Source organism: Amphiura filiformis, chromosome 2 (genome assembly GCF_039555335.1).
Source record: "Amphiura filiformis chromosome 2, Afil_fr2py, whole genome shotgun sequence".
NCBI lineage: Eukaryota > Metazoa > Echinodermata > Ophiuroidea > Amphilepidida > Amphiuridae > Amphiura > Amphiura filiformis.
The window spans coordinates 86,579,509-86,598,445 of NC_092629.1; the positions used below are offsets into that span (position 1 = coordinate 86,579,509).

Here is an 18,937-nt window from a genome sequence, read left to right on the forward strand (position 1 = left end):
CAAATATCACAAATAATACAAGAATGCCTACAGCTCTTGCTTCCACACAAACATTTTTGTGGAGGGAGCGTAACCAAACTGGCTGCATAGGAGACTAAGTTCACTGACCCACTGACCTTGCAAACTCAACCACAGAGAGCTACGGTGCATAATCGAGGTGAAAATACGCTAGTTTGTTTACCATTCTGAGCTCATGAGCTTCTGGTAAATGTCATTCCGAAGCATTTACGAGCATACCATAATATTTTTTTTATCAAATATAAAGATGTTTATTTAAGTTATTTGTAAAATTCAGCGATGGACTTAATATAGAAGTGGTTTGATTTTAGTTGTAAACGCGGGACTCGACCGGCATGACAAGTTGAACATGTGAAGTTCCAAATTCGGAAGCCATGTACTACTATTCCATGTACGTAGGTCTCACACGAACTGCTCCGAGGTTATACTGACTACTAGATTGTCTACTTTTGTACTTTCGTAAGTGATGAAATTGAAGAAAAAATCATGAAGTGAAATCTATCAGAAATAAACACTGATGTGATGTAGGCTAGTCCTGCTTAATCGGAGTACAGCATCCAGACCAGGCAGATCCAGATCCGAACAGAACTTACGATTGTTCGGTTGGACTAGACTCGCTGAGTCTCATGGACGCCGTTCCTACAAATGTATGTCCATCAGACTCGTATTTCCCATTTTGGATGTCAATGGGAAATACACACTTAACGCTTTGCGCCGGTTAGAAACTTGAAAAAAAATCTTTAAAATTGTATCAATGTATATAAAAGTGGTACCAACCTTATTGTGCTTGCTAATTTAAGACTCGGTTGAAACAAAATTAAGGATCAAATGCATTTTAGTGTCCAAAAAGGCAAAATTATCGTCAAAGTTCTGCCGAAATCGGCACTTGCGAAGGGTTCAGAATTCGAATCGGGAACGAAAATATCCGATCTTTGCGATCAAACACACAAAATTACAACTTTAAACATACTATTGGCAAAAGACATTATTACCAAACAATATAGAATAGAAAATTTGACATCATTTTCTCAAAATATTGAAGAAATTTGCTCACTAGACATCGAAAAAGTACGCAATCCAATTCCCGTTCAAACGCGTGAGAAACTGAAAGTGCATAATCCCGACTAGGTTGGACCGGGTTCAACACACATGACACAACAGACATGTCAGGACAGAACAGTTTTGGTGTTTACAAAAAAATGCAAATGATCTCAAGTCACAAAAATTTGTTATAAAATTTCATTTTTGTCTCGCCTCAGTATTTCTGTCTGTCCGGGGTGTGGATGTCCGTGTGTCCGTCTGGAGCTGTATCTGGGAAACTGTAAGACCCACGCAGTAATGCGTGGACGCTACTTGGTGGGAAGAAGGGTATCTAAGTTTGCTCCGTAATTGTATGTTTTCGGTGAAAAATAATGCAAATTAACATAGCTAATTTGCATAATTTATGCAAAAATCAGCGCAAATTGATAAAATTTCATTTCTGAACTTTGTTCAGGATGGGACTTTTAGTAATCACTATTTCCGTCTGTGTGTGGGGTGGGATGTCCGAATGTTTGTCGGAGCTGTATCTGGGGAACCGTAAGACCCTACGGGGCGCTTACTTGGTGGGAGGAAGGGTATCCAAGTTTGCTCCATAATTGTATGTTTTCGTTGAAAATATGCAAATTAACATAGCTAATTTACATAATTTATGCGAATATCAGCGCAAATTGATAGCGGTGCATGGTAAGCGAAACCTTGTGACAGGAATGATACACACCTGCTGATCACCTGATTAGTTTTTGGCGAAAAGTATGCGCATTTAGTTGTTAAGTTGCATAATTTATGCGGGCGCTTCTACAAAATGGTTGGAAATCTGAAGAAATCCGCCTTGTGAAGCTGTTTCTGGGGATCCGTAAGAATGCTAAGCCCTATGATGATGAAAGCGTGGTGGGGTAGCATGACCAGAGGATCTCGACCTGATTCGATTTTCAGCGCAAAATATGGTAATTACCTACCTAATTTGCATAATTTATGCATAATATGCAAAAACCTTTTTCTCGGAGACTAGGGGTCGCACATTCTTCAAACTTGGTGGGCGGGTGCATCTTGACCCCAGACAGAACAAGTTTGTATTGGTTAGTGGGTGAAGGTCACTCGAGGTCATCCAGGGGTCATCTAAGGTCAAATTACTAAAAACTGTCGTATGGGCATGAAACTTGGTGGGTACAGTTAACATTAAGAGTCAAATTTTCTGACGGTCATTTTGGGGTCATCCGAGGTCACTTAGGGGTCATCCGAGGTCAAATTACTAAAAACTGTCGTATGAGCATGAAACTTGATGGATACACTTAACATTATGAGTCAAAGTTTCGGAAGGTAATTTCGGGGTCATCCAAGGTCACCAAGGGGTCATCTGAGGTCAAATTACTAAAAACTGTCGTATGGGCATGAAACTTGGTGGGTACAGTCAACATTTAGAGTCAAATTATCGGACGGTCATTTCGGGGTCATCCAAGGTCACCAAGGGGTCACATGAGGTCAAATTACTAAAAACTTGTATGGGCATGAAACTTGGTGGGTACACTTAACATTTAGAGTCAAATTTTCAGACGGTTATTTTGGGGTCATCTGAGGTCACCAAGGGGTCATCTGAGGTCAAATTACTAAAAACTGTTGCATGGGCATGAAACTTGGTGGGTACCGTCAACATTTCAAGCCAAATTTTTGGAATGTCATTTTGGGGTCATCCAAGGTCACTCAGGGGTCATCTGTGGTCAAATTACTAAAACCTCATGTGGATATGAAACTTATTGATGGATGTATTATGCTCTGCAAATAAGATATAGCTACCAACCAGCAAGATGTATGATTGCGTGTGATCTGGCACATACAATGTATATGATTTCACCTGTTGCACATTCGACTGCAATTACTTTCACATTCAAAAAAGCACAGAGCCACAGCGCCATTGGTGCTCTTGTTTTTGCATCAGGCCCCCCCTTACAAGTGTTTGTGAACGGTCCCTAAGACATTATTGCGAGAGTAGATTAGCTACCCACCCGTCTGGCCGTCATTTTAGACGGGGAGTTTGCTCCTGGGCAAAATTAATGCCTTTGACAGATGCTATATTATAAATTGTATGTTTTGAGAAGCTAATTGACCTTTATAGCAGGCCCAATTTGTAGAACAAGGCCATATCAGCACATTATTTGAACTCTTTGAACCCCCAATGGGCTATAGATGTCTGGTAAATGTTTTAAAGGTCAAATTAGGACAGGCAATTTTATTCAAATGATGGGCAACCCTCAATTTCTAGCTAAGACCCTGCTCAGTAGTAAGTCTCTGTGAATGGGGCACTATGGGCATTCACGCAGGATATACAACTGGCTTGTACAGGTACGGGTCAAAGAACATCAACTCAGCGGCTAGAAGGGCTCAAAAATACCAACTTGCAACTTTACACTCATTTTGTGTGAGAAGGCCACAAATATGCTGATGTGTCATTATTAATTTATGATGAGCCACCGGGGGAGTCACTCCCATTGTGGCCTGTACACCATCCGGACGATACCCTAAATAGCTTACACGAGCCTGCTCACACCCTAAACAGGGATTTTATTCCTTACATCAAATTTCATACCCTAAATTTCATTTCCGCGTATTTAGCAATTGTAATTTTCCTACCCTTTTTTCTTATTTTTCATGTTTTGACACCCTAAACACGTTACGCGCGTATCGTGACAACCCACGAAAACAACGACCCTTTTTACGGGTTTTTATTATCGAGGATGGTGTACAGGCCACAATGGGAGTTACCCCCCTGGGGATGAGCCACTGTGTAACATGATCAATTTTTGTGACCTCTAGCCGTCACCAGGGGTCAAATCCAAAATGGTTCCACATCTTAAAATCAACACTGCACCTTGTACATGTACGCCCCTGATTTTAATAAGGAATTTTGAATGAATAATTTTTTGATTATGTTTTCATAATTTATGAGATTTATGAAACTGATTCATTCATTTTCATCACTGATAGCATCTATTTAAAAACCCTGGGTGTATCAAAATAAAGTACAGTTTGTAAAAAGAGGTTTTTGGTCAAAATGCTTTAGTTGACTGCTGAATCAACATCTTGTCCACCCATAACTGCAAAATCACTGGCGTGTGACCATTAATAAGGAATCAGTGACTATATTTGTGAGCCGAGTAAAAAATGCGGTTGTGCGAAGTCAATTAAAATCAAAGCAACATGAAAATCACATGTTGAACAATTTTCTGTAATTGGCAGTCTTTAGTCTTCCACATAGCCACCAGGGCATGGCCACCACTCCTCTGTAGGCAGATATTGACAGCTCTCCTCAACATGGCATTCACACAACGTCTTATGAGAGATGTCCTGTCTATATCTGGGCATGTCAACTTGTGCAATTATCAATTATGTGCCTGCCTCTGGAGTTCATCAAGATCTACAGGAGGACTTGTGAAAACCTTTGATTTCAGTCAGCCCCATTACATGATTAGGAGAAATCCAGAGTGTAAGATCAGGAGATCTTAGGAACCATTCCACTTGGTGCTTCAAAGCAATTACACGTTTGCCAAACAATTCTGCGAGGCGTTCTGTCAATTACTGTAAAGAAAGTGGTGAAACTGTGGTTTTCATGTTATTTTAATTGACTTGCGCAACTGTATTTTTACATGACTCACAAAAATAGCCACAGAGTTCTTGTTAATGGTCATACGCCAGTGATTTTACAGTTGTGGGAGGACAAGATGTTGATTCAGCTATCAACTAAATTATTTTGACCAAATACCTCATACTTTTATTTTTTAATCTAGTGGCATGTTTCAAACTTTATTTTGATACACCCTGTATAGCACACTACAAAACAATACATAAGTAGAAAACAAAGACATTTATAATTGTATCATTATATTATTTGCATCTGATAGTATCACACGACTATGATAATTTAAAAAAAATCTGTTTCATGCACAGCTGTTTTTGATCACAATAAAATAAGTCGATCAATGTGTGTTTCTGCTAGAATCAAATAAGGGACCATTCACAAACACTTGTAAAGGGAGGGGGCCTGATGCAAAAAGGGCCCTGAATTTTTTTTATCCCTCTGAAGGGGGCCTTGAAAAATATCACCTTTTTTCTCATAGAACATGTGTTTACATTATTTTCTATGGGGTTGACGGTAATTTTTCATGACCAAAATGGGGCCCTCAAAATAATTTTAGGGGGCCCTGAAAAAAATATGTGATTTTTCTTTTTTGCATCAGGCCCCCTGTTACAAGTTTTTGTGAACGGTACCTAACATTATAAATTATATTTTTGTTTTTTGATTTTCTTATCAACAATATACAAGTTTGGACTACTACTAAGTAACTACAGGGTGTCCCAGAATGATTTATACCGAGAAAGTTGGATTTTTCTTGGTATGAAAAGCATTACTATTGGTAGTATTGTTTTAATTTCTAAGATTTACATATATTTGGCTTTCTTAGAAATTTTAGATTTTAGAAATTGGACGTTTTTAATAGAAGTTACAGGATATTGCGTAAAAATGGTGAATTCCAAGTTTTGACAAAACAATCTATAATTGAAAACCTGTAAAATTTCAGCACAAAGTTATTTGGAAAATGTTATGCAGGTATATTTGTTGCGTCCTGTTCTTACTTCTACTAAAAAGTCGATATCTATCGAATATTTATGATGTTACGAAGCAATCCTTGCTTGGAATAAAGGATTTGTTACGCTTGAGTGACATTATACTATTCTTTATTTGGCAGCGGTTTTAAAGACAATAATTGCGGTGTGTGAGTTTCAACATTTGAAATGCCGGCAGAGATAGATTTGTCATAAAAGTAGGTTCATCCTTCGTATCACAGCATGTATTTATGTCCACAGTATATTAGCAAACCCACAGCTACCCAACGGAGAAGATTAAAATTTGCTGCGAAGGATCCCTGAGGAAGTTATATCCTCTGTAATAATTACATTTTTGAGCAAAAATTGTGGTCAAAATCGCATAAAAACTATGTTTTTCAACCTAAATATCGGAAGTCATATTGAAATGTTTCACTTAATCCCATATCAAGAATTATTCAGCGTTATAAGCTCTACATTTGTGCCAAATTTTATGTATTTCCTATAAAAGAATGTAGGATTTCTCCAATATATTGCACAGTGCGGCAGGACGATGGTGATAAAGGATCCATGTGTTATGATGCCTTTTTTTTTGCACTGTAAATTACAGTAGATCAATGTCACAACAAAACAAATCAAGCTATTTAAATATGAAAGTCACAGAATGAGTAGGAGACATGTCTGTTATTGTATTGCACTTATTAAAATTGGATACACTGTTGACTAAAAATTTTTAATATTTTTTTCAAACACAGTATAAATCATTCTGGGACACCTTGTATGCAGATAAGGCATGCAATAAATGCCTAACATCTTGCTCCAACAATATGTGTAGACATTTTTATTCATACTAGTTTTTTTTCTAAATTATAGCCTAGTTATACGAGAACCACTTGAAAATGGTTTGTTTTTCGCTATTTGGGGATCCTACTATTATTGTAATTATTATTGTAATGTAGTACCCTTCTCTTTTTATCTGATTTGTGCCTGGATTATTATAAATAAATCAAATCAAATCAATAATGTCCTTAATGTTCCTTATTTATTTGCCACTTCTAAATGAATGATCAGACCTTTTGAAATTGTGTTATTTGACTTGAAAATTGTTTCTTTTTTACCTCAATTGCGTGTTTTGATGTCCATTTCACTTTGAAAATAATTTGTGGTAAACATAAAATCTGCTACATATGTCTCACTTTCGGGTTCAAATTCAATATTATAGTAGAATTGTTGTTTAACCCCCTGAGCACTACCTGCCGATCTAACATTGCCACTGACTGGCCAATTACATGATATCTTCACATTAATCACCAATCAGAATGGAGCTTTGCAAATAATTCACCCCAGTTTTTTTGTGTGGTGAAATTATTCTAACAATGTTGCTGATTGGTCCAATTGAAAATGAAAACTTCAGTTTGGCCAAGGCAGACGGCGGGTAGTTCTCATGGGGTTAAAGAACTAAGTAAATCATATTTTTGCATCAAAACATACTTACAAATGCAATTTTGGCCCATATTTACCGATAAATCATGCTGTGTAATGGGCAAATCCATTTTGAATCTCAACCCGTAAATGCAACCGGAAGTCAAACTTTGTAAATGAATTAAAAGTGAGATGCATATCACATTTCCTGACCTATTTTTAAACTTACCATGGTTTTTGTGTTTCTTAGAAAACATGGGTGTGTTTTTGCTGTCATAAATCGTGTAAAAGTCCAACCCTTACTATAGATCTGTGTATACAGCTCTCTGACTTGTACCAGGGTCTAGATTTCGTACAAGTTTGCGAGAATCAAAAACCATCTGAGTTGCTTCACTTACTGCATGATTCAATGAAAGAAATGATTCTAGCAACAAATGTTACGAGAATCATTATAAGAATCGATTCATTGATTCTCGTTGAATCTGAGGCCCAGTGTGCCAAACAACAGTGCAGGTGATTTGTAGTGTTAGGGGTGGTGCAATAATTATGTGTACCCCGGGGTGGTGAATTCTCAAAATGGTCTGCCAAAAATCGCTTGCCCCCCTCTTTGGCCGTGCCAAAAAATCTTCGCCACCCCTTTCGACGTGCCAAAAAACCGCTGCCCCCCCCCTTGTGACGTGCCTAAAAATATTTGCCCCCCCTTACACATGCAAGATTTTGGGGAACCCGAATTTAAAACCTTAAATTAGGGATGACCAATGAACCATCAACTTGATTAGAACGCTCCCATAGACATGCAAGGAGCTCAACTGTGCACTGCTTGCACAGACATTTCTAAATTGATCTCATTCTTTTATTTATCAATATTTTTCTGTAAAAATTGGGAAAGTGAATGCCAATTATATTTTGTAACTATCTTGCAAATTACAGCAACACAACTTATTTCATTTTCCTATAAGTGCGAGTCAAAATTGGTCCATCGCCACAGTGCGTTTAATTGCCAGTGGCTGAGTTCAGCACTGCTCAAGAATGGCACAAAATATTCAGATTAATAATATCAGGTGAAAAATGTGGCCTACTGAGCTGTAATTTGGCAGAGTTGACAGTAATACCTCTATCATACCCTCTGTAAAAAGGAAAAAATATGAACAAGTAGATCTCGAGTTACAAATTAAATCACCAGCTTCCCTTTGGAATTTCCATACTCCTTTCGAATCATGCTAAGAAGACACCTTTCTGAACATAAATGTGAAGTTTCGTGCTCATTCGATGTATTTTTCACCTGATTTCAACCCTAAACGTTTTCTTATATTTAGGCCTATACCATCTACAACTTGCTGCTGGCTATACCTTGTTTAGAACTTTCAAAAGAAATACCTGAATGTGCAACCATAACTGTTTCAAAATAGCCCCCGAAAGTCATGCAGGTGACTCCGAGGTCATGCATTGAATTGGTTTGAATGAAGAATACTACGGGAACCAGCACCTTTTGTTAGAGGTCACACATGAGCATGATGAGTGAAGTGCATACCTATATTGTTGTGAACAGTCAATGACCTTCAATGACACTTTAAGATTTTGTTTGCATACACCTACTAATTGGTCATATTAAACCCAATAACATTGAAATTTTTGGTTGTGAACAAAAAATTCACCTAGACTAAGTGCAATTTTGATTTTGTGCCATATCAGCCATCTTGGATGATTTTTTGGCAAATGTTTTCTAACTGCATGATTTCAATGCCTCGGTTTGAAAAAATACTTTATGCCATTGACTAGTAAAGTGCCATTTCATAAGAAACCCTTTGATACTTTCACAATATGCTTGTTTCATGTTTGCATATATGTTAAAATAAAGAAATATATAAAGGTAAATATATGTTTATGCCAATTTTGCTCCCAATTGCTATTTTTGGACCATGTCATTTTATTTCGTTCCAATAACCGGTCAGAATGGGAAACTTTTAAAATTCATAATTCGAAAAGTTTTTGACCGATTTTGACCATTTAACCACCAAAATACTTCTGTTGATGAGTTCTATCCAGAAAACAATCTTTTGTAGCAATTGGGACAACATGAAATTTTGATGGTTATCCCTACTTAAATTGTCTTATCATATAATGCGAGCGCAGCGAGCAGGAAATTTTGCATATTTGAAGGTGTTCCTAACGTTTTCCTACGCCTTTTTAGGGCGTAATATAGAAATGGTACCCAAAATATCTGTGCCAAAAATTGATTGCCCCCCCCCTTTCGACCTGCCAAAAATCGCTTGACCCCCCCTTTTGATCTGCCAAAAAATGCACCACCCCTTAGCAGGCCCATCCATTGACAATCACATCCCTCCCAGTCCACTCACCCCACACCAGCAGATTTCAGACATGTCATTGTCATCCAAAGAGTTTAGACCACAGAATTAAAACCAGAGAACATGTACTCCACCACCATCTTCATACATGCATGAGGCGAAACTTGGGGAATTTGTGTTTTGCTTGAAATGCCCCTAAACTAATCAGTGCTATTGCGCGATAATAAACACACTTCAAGGCGCAAGACACTGACTGTGTCTAAGCAACAACACAATGCATCACAGTGTGATTATCATGCAGAATAGTTTTTGTTTGTTTCCTCGTACCGTCGGCAAGGATCCAAATCCCCTAATTTTTTCCCCATAACTGACCACGCTATAGCACATAGAGGGGTCCTGATTCTCTTTATTAATTCTGTGATTTAGACCTAAGAGCCTGGACTCCATGATTACATGTTGCTCATAGAGGACAAGATAGTGTGCTTCTGGTTCATTTCACCATGCACACACCCAGTAAAGCACTAAATGCACCAACCTTTGTGTAACCTTTGCTACTTACAGGTGCAAATTATTGTTAGATGCCAGACTTACGCCAGTAATTGCAGGAGGTACAATATTTTGGTGCCCAAACTTGACAATCCAGTATACAAGTACAGCCTGTCCACATAGAAGTACAAAGTAAATAGACCTCGGAAACTGGAGGTATGAGAATAATCATTTCAGTGCAATGAGTGTGTAAATGCTTCTTTAGCGTGCCAACTGCTGCACGATTTGTACTTGCCAACTGCACCACTCTCTTTACGCGTCACATTTTTTTAAAAAGCAAAACATCGACCCCCGATGCCACAGATTTGGTTTGTACTTCTATGTGGACAGACTGTATGGCAGATTTAGTGTTATGCACTGGTTGGCTATTTGAAGTCTACTGTTTCAGATAGAAGCATTTATTTAAAAAAAACAATTTTTATATTTTATATTTTTCTAGAGGTTAGTGTGAGAAAGCCCCATCTGCAATAGCTGCTATGTGTCATATTTTTGATTGCATACAATATATAAAATGCAGAAATTGTCAAATGTCTATAGAGCAGCTATTGCATATAGGGCATTCTTACTCTAAGCCCCGAATTGGCTCTCTGACAGGGTTGCCAAAAGATTTCAGCCCGAATCGCGGGTCAAATAATCGAGAAAGTCACCCACTTTTTCTCTTTACCATTGGTTTCTATGGGGCAGGAAACTATCGGAAGTCGCGGGAGCTAAAGTTGAAAAGTCACCAATTTTTTTTTAACCATTGGTTTCTATGGGACAGGAAATTGTCAAAAGTCGCGGGAAAAATCTTCAAAAGTCGCCCAATTGGGCTACCTAATCGCGGGTTTGGCAACCCTGTTCTCTGATTCTATCAGCAAGCATCGACCGTGGAAGCCCTATACATTATCGTTATGTTTTCCTTTTATCCCTTATTTCCTGTGCTTTGTCCTTAAAATTTTGTGTTGTCTCCTGTGCTTTGTCCTTTACATCCTGTGCTTTATCCTTCAAATTTTGTGTTGTCTCCTGTGCTTTGTCCCTTACATCTTGTGCTTTGTCCTTCAAATTTTGTGTTGTCTCCTGTGCTTTGTCCCTTACATCTTGTGCTTTATCCTTCATTTCTGTCATTGTTTCTCTCATCGAATCCCTGTAACTCTTCTCCTTCGGAGGCGTAGGTTTTATGTACCCTTTCTTTCGCAGGTATCTCACTGTCATCTCTGTCGCGCCAACTGTGACAGTGTAACGTACCGGTGTGAATATTTTATAAAGGGCATATGCCATCAAGGCATTGCTTGCACCCGAGTTCTGCATAGTGTTGACATGGTGTTCACTGACTCCCATCTTTAGTAATATAGGTCCGATGTCGACACCCCTGCAATAGGAGAGAAGTAAGATAGTATTTTAGAAAATTTCATTTCTGACATGTCAGATCAAACTTTCAGTCAAGTAGAACTTGATTTTGAGTGTAATTTGTAAAGTTAGGTGTGACTAACATTGTTGCTTTTATGTTGATGTCTGACTGTATATAGAATGAGAATCTTACAGGTGGGCACCCTTGGCCATTCCGAGATATCCAGGGTCCAAGTTTATATGGGAAAATTGTTCCAATTCGGTTAAAGCCTTTTCTAAAATATTCCTCGGGTCCCAAGAATAAAAAAATAACTACTCTGAGCTATCTACGACTTATCAGTCTGAAGTTACTAATTAAAAGGTCGAAGATCAACATTTGGGTAAAAACAGAATATATATCATCCGATTTTGATGAAGAAAGTCTCAAATTCAGGCCTCGAAATAAGCCAGAATTTCTGAGGGCCATTTGGGCCCTTGATATTAAATGTTTGAGGGCCCCACAAATTTTTGTGGGCCTGAATTTGGGCCATTGGTTTTAACCTATGAACCCCACAAAAAAGTAAGCAAATTGCCACAAATTTTGCGGGCCATTTGGGCCCACCGGATGTGCCTTTTGTGGGCCCTCACTGATTTTCGGGGGTCGAGGGCCCTTGGGCCCTCCATATTTTGAGCCCTGCTCAAATTGTTAGTCTTGTTATAGCCATAAAAAATGAATAGTTTGCACTATTTTGTTACCTTGGTAACACAGTGAAATGGGTCAGTATCCTTTAGTGCAAACTATTCTCTAGGGATCGTAATAATAAGATAAACAATTTGAGACCACTTTCTTTAAAAATCTGACTGTTTTGACCCATGTGGAACCCAAATGTTGAGCTTTGACCTTATTTGATTTGTATGTCAAATTATATACCTTTTGAATCTGTGTTACCAGAGGAAAACTTTGGAATTGGTTTTATCACAATGAGCTATTTTGAATACTATCGGTACTACAATTTACCAGGGTTAGCGCTAACCTGCGCCATGGGGTCATAGGCGCATTCTTTTAGCTTTTGGCGCACAAAATTACCATTTAGAGGTTGCTAAAGGGTCATTTGAACCCTTTATTTCTATTGTTTTGGTTCCATGGATGCTATCACACAATTTCAAATTTTTGACCCCTTGTTTTAAACCTAGCGCTACCCCTGCAATTTACTATGATCAGTAACATCATGGATACAGACCAAAATAGTGTACCTCCAGCATTTGTCGGCAAACCTCGATATTGAAATAATCTGTGCTTGACTTACATCTTGATAGCATAGTAAAACATCCCAAACCACACGGGAGCAATGACCCAATGCACGGGAATTACAACATAACCATACGTCTTCATCATAATCTTCATCCTCTTCCAGTTGCTGAGCGGTTTCCCGCTCTCGTCGTACTTAGCAACGATGGGTTCATCATCATCCTCCGGTGGCTTGGCAACGAGTACTGCATCCTCCTCGGGTGTCTTCCCATCATCTTTCTTCGCATCTGCGGAGGAGGTTGGATGAGATGAATGTAGGCATCTTAGGTGGACACATGTGGATTGCCAACTTGGTGCCTGATGATGGTAAGGAGTTCTATCAACAGCAAGTGATGTGGTATAAAGAGTCTGTCTTTGATTTGCACTTGAACACAGTGGTTTGGTGATGGCTGGATTTGATAGACATCGTGCTGGGAGAAGGACGCTGGAAGCACTGTTTGGTGCTGGTAGTAGATGTGATCCTGAAACCAAATAATATCAACAAGAGTGTATTAAAAGGGCATTTTGTGATCCACAGCCTCATCCCCCCACTTTTCTCCAAAAAAGTTGAGATTTTTATACCACTGGAAATGTACAAAAAAATTCTTGCAGATTAATTCGTTGGGCAAAGATATCATGAAATTTGAATTTCAACAGTAGCCTATGGAGCAGTGTAATACCGACCCACATGTAATCATGCATAACTCGCAAACTCAAAATCAGAATCAACTGAAATTTTGGCAATACGCTTTTTTCGTGGATATCTACTGAAAAATGTCATAAAAAGAGGATGGTAGGATCACGAAATACTCCTTTAAAACAGAGTTTTGGAATTAAATCTAACTAGGCGGTTACCCATATTTGGCGGTTCTCGGCTGGGCACGATTACCTGGCTGATGGTGACTGTACCCACCAAGTTTCATGCCCATATGACAGTTTGACCTCAGATGACCCCAAAATGAGCTTCCAAAAATTTCGCTCTAAATGTTGATTGTACCCACCAAGTTTCATGCCCATACAACAGTTTTTACTAATTTGACCTCAGATGACCCGTGGGTGATCTCGGATGACCCCAAAATGACCTTCCAAAAATTTGGCTCTCAATGTTGTCTGTACCCATCAAGTTTCATGCCCATACAACAGTTTTTACTAATTTGACCTCAAATGACCCGTGGGTGACCTTGGATGACCCCAAAATGACCTTTCAAAATTTTGGCTCTAAATGTTGTCTGTACCCACCAAGTTTCATGCCCGTATGACAGTTTTTAGTAATTTGACCTCAGATGACCCCTGGGTGACCTTGGGTGATCCCTAAATGACCTTCCAAAATTTTAGCTCTAAATGTTGACTACCTACCAAGTTTCATGACCATACGACAGTTTTTAGTAATTTGACCTCAGATGACCCCTGGGAGGGGGCCCCATGGTCAAATGACTTAACGAACAAAAAACTTCTTGCCAGGACAGAACTACACCCACCCACCGAGTTTGGGCCCTGTACGACCTACTACAGCCTCACACAACAGTTTTAGTAATTTGACCTCAAATGACCCCTGGGAGGGGACCCCGGGGTCAGATGACTTAACAAACATAAACTTCTTCTTGCCAGGACAGAACTACACCCACCCACGAGTTTGGGCCCGTGCGACCCACGGGCGGCCTCATATTAGCAGTCACAGACAAACAGACAAACAGAGAATAGCGTTATAATATAGACTAGGCGGTTACCCGTATTTCGCGGTTCTCGGCTGTCATAGTTATTGGCTTTTGCAGATCTCAAACCTGGGCTTCCTTGGCCAAAGTTACACCCACCGACCAAGTTTGAGCTCCATGAGCAATTTGAAATCTTTGTTTTTGACCTATGACCTCTCAACCGTGGGTCTGACAAAAGGTCACAATGGAACTTTTGTTTGTTATTCCAATTTCCACCTACCCACCAAGTATGAGCTCCAAAGGCAATTTGAAATTTTTACCTTTTTGATCTTTGACCTCTTAACCATAGGTCTGAAGAAAAGATCACCGTGGAAACTTTTCGGGAAACTTTTGTTTGTTAGTCCAAGGTCAACCCACCCACCAAGTTTGAGTGCCATAGGAGCAATTTGAAATTGTTACCTTTCTTGACCTATGACCTCTTAACCGTAGGTATGATGAAAAGGTCACCGTGGACACTTTTGTTTGTTAGTCCAAGGTCCACCCACCCACCAAGTTTGAGCTCCATAGGGGCAATTTGAAATTGTTACCTTTCTTGACCTATGACCTCTTAACCGTAGGTATGATTTGAAAAGGTCACCGTGGAAACTTTTTGTTTGTTAGTCCAAGGTCCACCCACCCACCAAGTTTGAGCTCCATAGGGGCAATTTGAAATTTTACCTTTCTTGACCTATGACCTCTTAACCGTGGGTATGACTAAAAGGTCACCGAGAAACCTTTGTTAGTCCAAGGTCCACCCACCCACCAAGTTTGAGCTCCATAGGAGCAATTTGACCTCTTAACCGTAGGGTATGACGAAAAAGGTCACCGTGGAAACTTTTGTTTGATTGACGAACTCGCAGCCACCCACCAAGTTTGAGCTCCATAGGGGCAATTTGAAATTTTTACCTTTGTTGACCTATGACCTCTTAACCGTAGGTCTGACAAAAAGGTCATCGTGGAAACTTTTATTTGTTATTCCAAGTTCCATCCACCCACCAAGTTTGAGCTTCATAGGGGCAGTTTGAAATTTTTACCTTTCTTGACCTTTGACCTCTTAACCGTTGGTCTGACTGAAAAGGTCACCGTGGAAACTTTTGTTTGACAGTCCAAGGTCAACACAATGGCATGGCTAGATTTGCCATTTAAAGTATTTGAAATTTGACTTCAATTGAACTTGACCCCGTCCTTGACCTTTGACCTTAAAAAATATAAACTCGTTCTGTCTCATACCAAGCTGCACCCACCCACCAAGTTCGAGCCCCGTATGACCTACGGTGGCCTCACATTAGCAGTCACAGACAGACAAACAGATCTACAGACAAACAGAGAAATGAACTGACCAGTTGGACTGGAAAAAGTAAGTTCCAGTATTAGATTTAATTCCAAACTCTGTTTGAAACTACTGGATGACTAAGAACATTCACTCACTCCTTTAAGGGGGTACTACACCCTTGGCCAATTTTGTGCTTATTTTTGCATTTTTCTCACAAATTATAGCACATTGGTGGCAAGTAAGATATGTATATTATAGGGGCAAGGACTACAACTACTGCACTGAGAATCCAGCAACTCAAAGCAAGTAGTTATTGATTTATTGATCAAATATTGGTTTTCCTCATTTTGACTGTAACTCCACAACTGTTGTCTGTGCTGAAATAAAATTTCCAGTGAAAAAGTTGTAGTCCATGCCCCTATAATATACATATCTTACTTGTCCCCAATATGCTATAATTTTTAAGAAAAATGCAAAAATAGGCACAAAATTGGGCAGGGGTGTTATACCCCCTTAAAACATTTTGGGTTCTGACATGTCTTTTGTTTGAACTTGAACATCTAGGGTCTAGTGGTTTGGCGATGGTTTGATTTGACTGACATTGTGCTGGGAGGATGCTGGAAGCAGTACCATCGACGAAGGGGAGGTAAGGGGTGTAATACTAAGCACCGGGAGAATTTGTGACGCGCAAAAAAGCTAAAATTCACAAATTTTGGGTATAACCATGAATTTTCGGTTCAGCTGCGAATTTTAAGATTTTACCAAGATATCCATTTTACTTTAATTAATAGAAAATAGACCATAGGACTTAAATTATAATGAATTCAACTCTGCGCCGCATAATTTAATTTTAAAACCTGCAATAGCATGCGCGTATTTTTGGGGGGCTTTGGGCGCCAGCTCGGGTCAAAGTAGGGGCGTCAAAAACGAAGGGCGGCGGAAGAAGAAGGCGGCAAAAACAGGGGCGGCAAAAACGAAGTGGGCGGCAAAACGAATTAGCAAAGAAAAAAGGGCGCCAACAATTGAAAAAGGAATAAAAAAATTTGAAAAAAGGTTGCTTTTAGGGCGGTAGCGCCAAAAATCCTTTTTTTTTTTTTTTTTTTTTTTTTTTTTTTGCTCTTCACATTTTCAAACGACCGTGAAAAAAATTGGGTCAACCTTTTCGGCTATTGAGGAAGGGCGGCAAAATTGTTTCTTCTTCAGCCCCCGGGTTGGGGGCGGCCAATGCACGCCACTGAATAGTTTTATCGAAATTTGAGATTTTGAATTAAACTGCAAGAACCATCGTTTTATTATTACGATCAGGCTTCCCCTTAGTGTGCGTCATTGCGTCCAGACGCGTATTTTACAAATTTGGACGCAAGTTCACATGGTTAATCAAGTATTTTGCGTCCATGTAACATGCATGTGGACGCAGACAAAACTTTCGAAATTTTATCATTAATTGATGATAAAAATAAGAAATTTTATTTTTTTATATTTTTAAGATAATAAAAGCCCCAAAATTTTGACCCACCTGCTAAGAATTGAAGTAAATTCTGCAATATTTGTAAATGCAACGTCAGGAAATCGTGCACTTTTTGCATGCTTTCCGAACGATCGCTGTTTGATGGCCTGGGGAAGTCCCGATTGATTTGTTTACAAGCAAGCATGCTGGACTCAACATGTGCCGCTAACGTGCGGTTAATGTTTATTTAATTATTTATCACAACCTGACAATATTCAATAAATATTTTATGTTTATTTTCTCATAAATAATCTAGGTTCCTTTATTAGTATTATTGTTACGATGAATAAAAGCAATTTTAAAGAGAACATCCAAATGATATCCCTTTTTCAGTATTATTTGTGGCAGCGGTGTTTTAGCTTTGTAGCATCAACAACACGTTAATTAAAAAAAAGAAAGGCGGAAGTAAAATTACGAATGAAAATTTGCTCAAGATTGACAGACTTCACTCATGTTTTTGTCCCTGTTTTTGACCATGTTTCGGACCAAAACTGACACAGAAATGAGAAAAATTATCATAGCGAATGGAGATGGAATATCACGGCGAAAATGCACTTTTATTATTTTTTAACAATCAACATTAGGTGAGGTGTAGACCCGGGGTACGTGTGTATAGTCATTATCATGAATTTCAGATGGACGCACAAAAATCTGTCTGGACGCAAGTTTTTGCAACCTCGTCAGCAAACTTGCGTCATTACGGACACACATTTATAAAACCTTAACAGGAACCCTGATTACGATGAAAATATTAATTAGTCAAACGCGTACACGATGTGCATAACACAGTACGCACATGGCATGCAGACTTGCGGAGCAAAACAAAAATAAAGGGCAAGGGCCTCCATGAGGCGATTTTCTTTTATTGCCTCGCCTGATTGGGCCCAAATCAAAGAGGATATGTACTTCCATATCAAAATGATGCACTTGTCGGCTGCTACATGTGTCTCATTTTACATAATAGTTAGGAATAAATACCAGACTCATCTCAAGTGGAGGTCACCTCAAATCATACCAAAGTCACTTGATTTAGGAATACAGAGAACATGTTCCTAAACTACGTGACCTGGATTTTGAAGTGATGTCCACTTGAGATGAGTCTGGTATTTATTCCTAGCTATTATGTGAAATGAGCCACATGTAGCAGCCGACAAGTGCATCGTTTTGATATGGATGTACACATATTAGACTCGCTTGCCAGTCCTATATACGCCATCGATTTGCGCCGGTCAGAAACCAAAACAAAATTTAAGACTCGGTTGAAACAAAATTAAGGATCGAGTGCATTTTAGTGTCCAAAAAGGCAAAACTATCGTCAAAAGTTCTGCCGAAAAATCGGCACCCGGCCTTGCGAACCCGAAGGGTTCAGAATTCGAATCGGGAACGAAAATATCCGATCTTTGCGATCAAAAACACGAAATTACAACTTTAAACATACTATTGGCAAAAAACATTATTACCAAACAATATAGAATAGAAAATTTGACATCATTTTCTCAAAATATTGAAAAAATTTGCTCACTGACTAGAGTAGACATCAAAAAAGTACGCAATCCAATTCCCATTCAAACGCGTGGGAAACTATAATCCCGACTAGATATATCTGACAGTGAAAACTAAACATTAAATACCAAAAAAATATAATTCTATTTCTTATGGAAATGTTATAATAATAATTATTTTATATATCATATATAAAAAATAATTAAAATTTAAGCTTACCACCAGCAGCAGCCCGTACACATGGTACACAGCTCCTCAAAACCACCGTTTTTACAAATATCAAATGCCTGTATTTCATCATAACTTCTTCCCATCAACCTCTCTAATAACATGAATACAACAAGCAAAATGTCACTGGAAAAATACGTTGGAATTTACGAGAAATAACTGTTGAAACACTCCATTAATGTTTTGTAATTTTTCACGTGCGGGTTGAAAGGT

General features: G+C 38.8%; 1 protein-coding gene and 1 long non-coding RNA gene across 2 annotated transcripts; one reads left to right on the top strand and one right to left on the bottom strand.

Moving 5' to 3' along the window:
• Positions 1-45: 45 nt before the first annotated feature.
• LOC140137454 (uncharacterized) lies at positions 46-1,243 on the top strand. The gene is made up of 2 exons (XR_011856845.1): positions 46-620; positions 1,147-1,243. It is a non-coding gene; the product is annotated as an uncharacterized lncRNA (long non-coding RNA).
• An 8,153-nt stretch (positions 1,244-9,396) lies between these two features.
• LOC140146757 (uncharacterized) lies at positions 9,397-18,935 on the bottom strand. The gene is made up of 3 exons (XM_072168633.1): positions 18,716-18,935; positions 12,542-13,004; positions 9,397-11,277 (listed from the first exon to the last, which is right to left on the bottom strand). The coding sequence occupies exons 1-3, from the start codon at positions 18,795-18,797 to the stop codon at positions 10,818-10,820; spliced, it is 1,005 nt and encodes a 334-aa protein (XP_072024734.1). The 5' UTR covers positions 18,798-18,935; the 3' UTR covers positions 9,397-10,817.
• Positions 18,936-18,937: the final 2 nt, after the last annotated feature.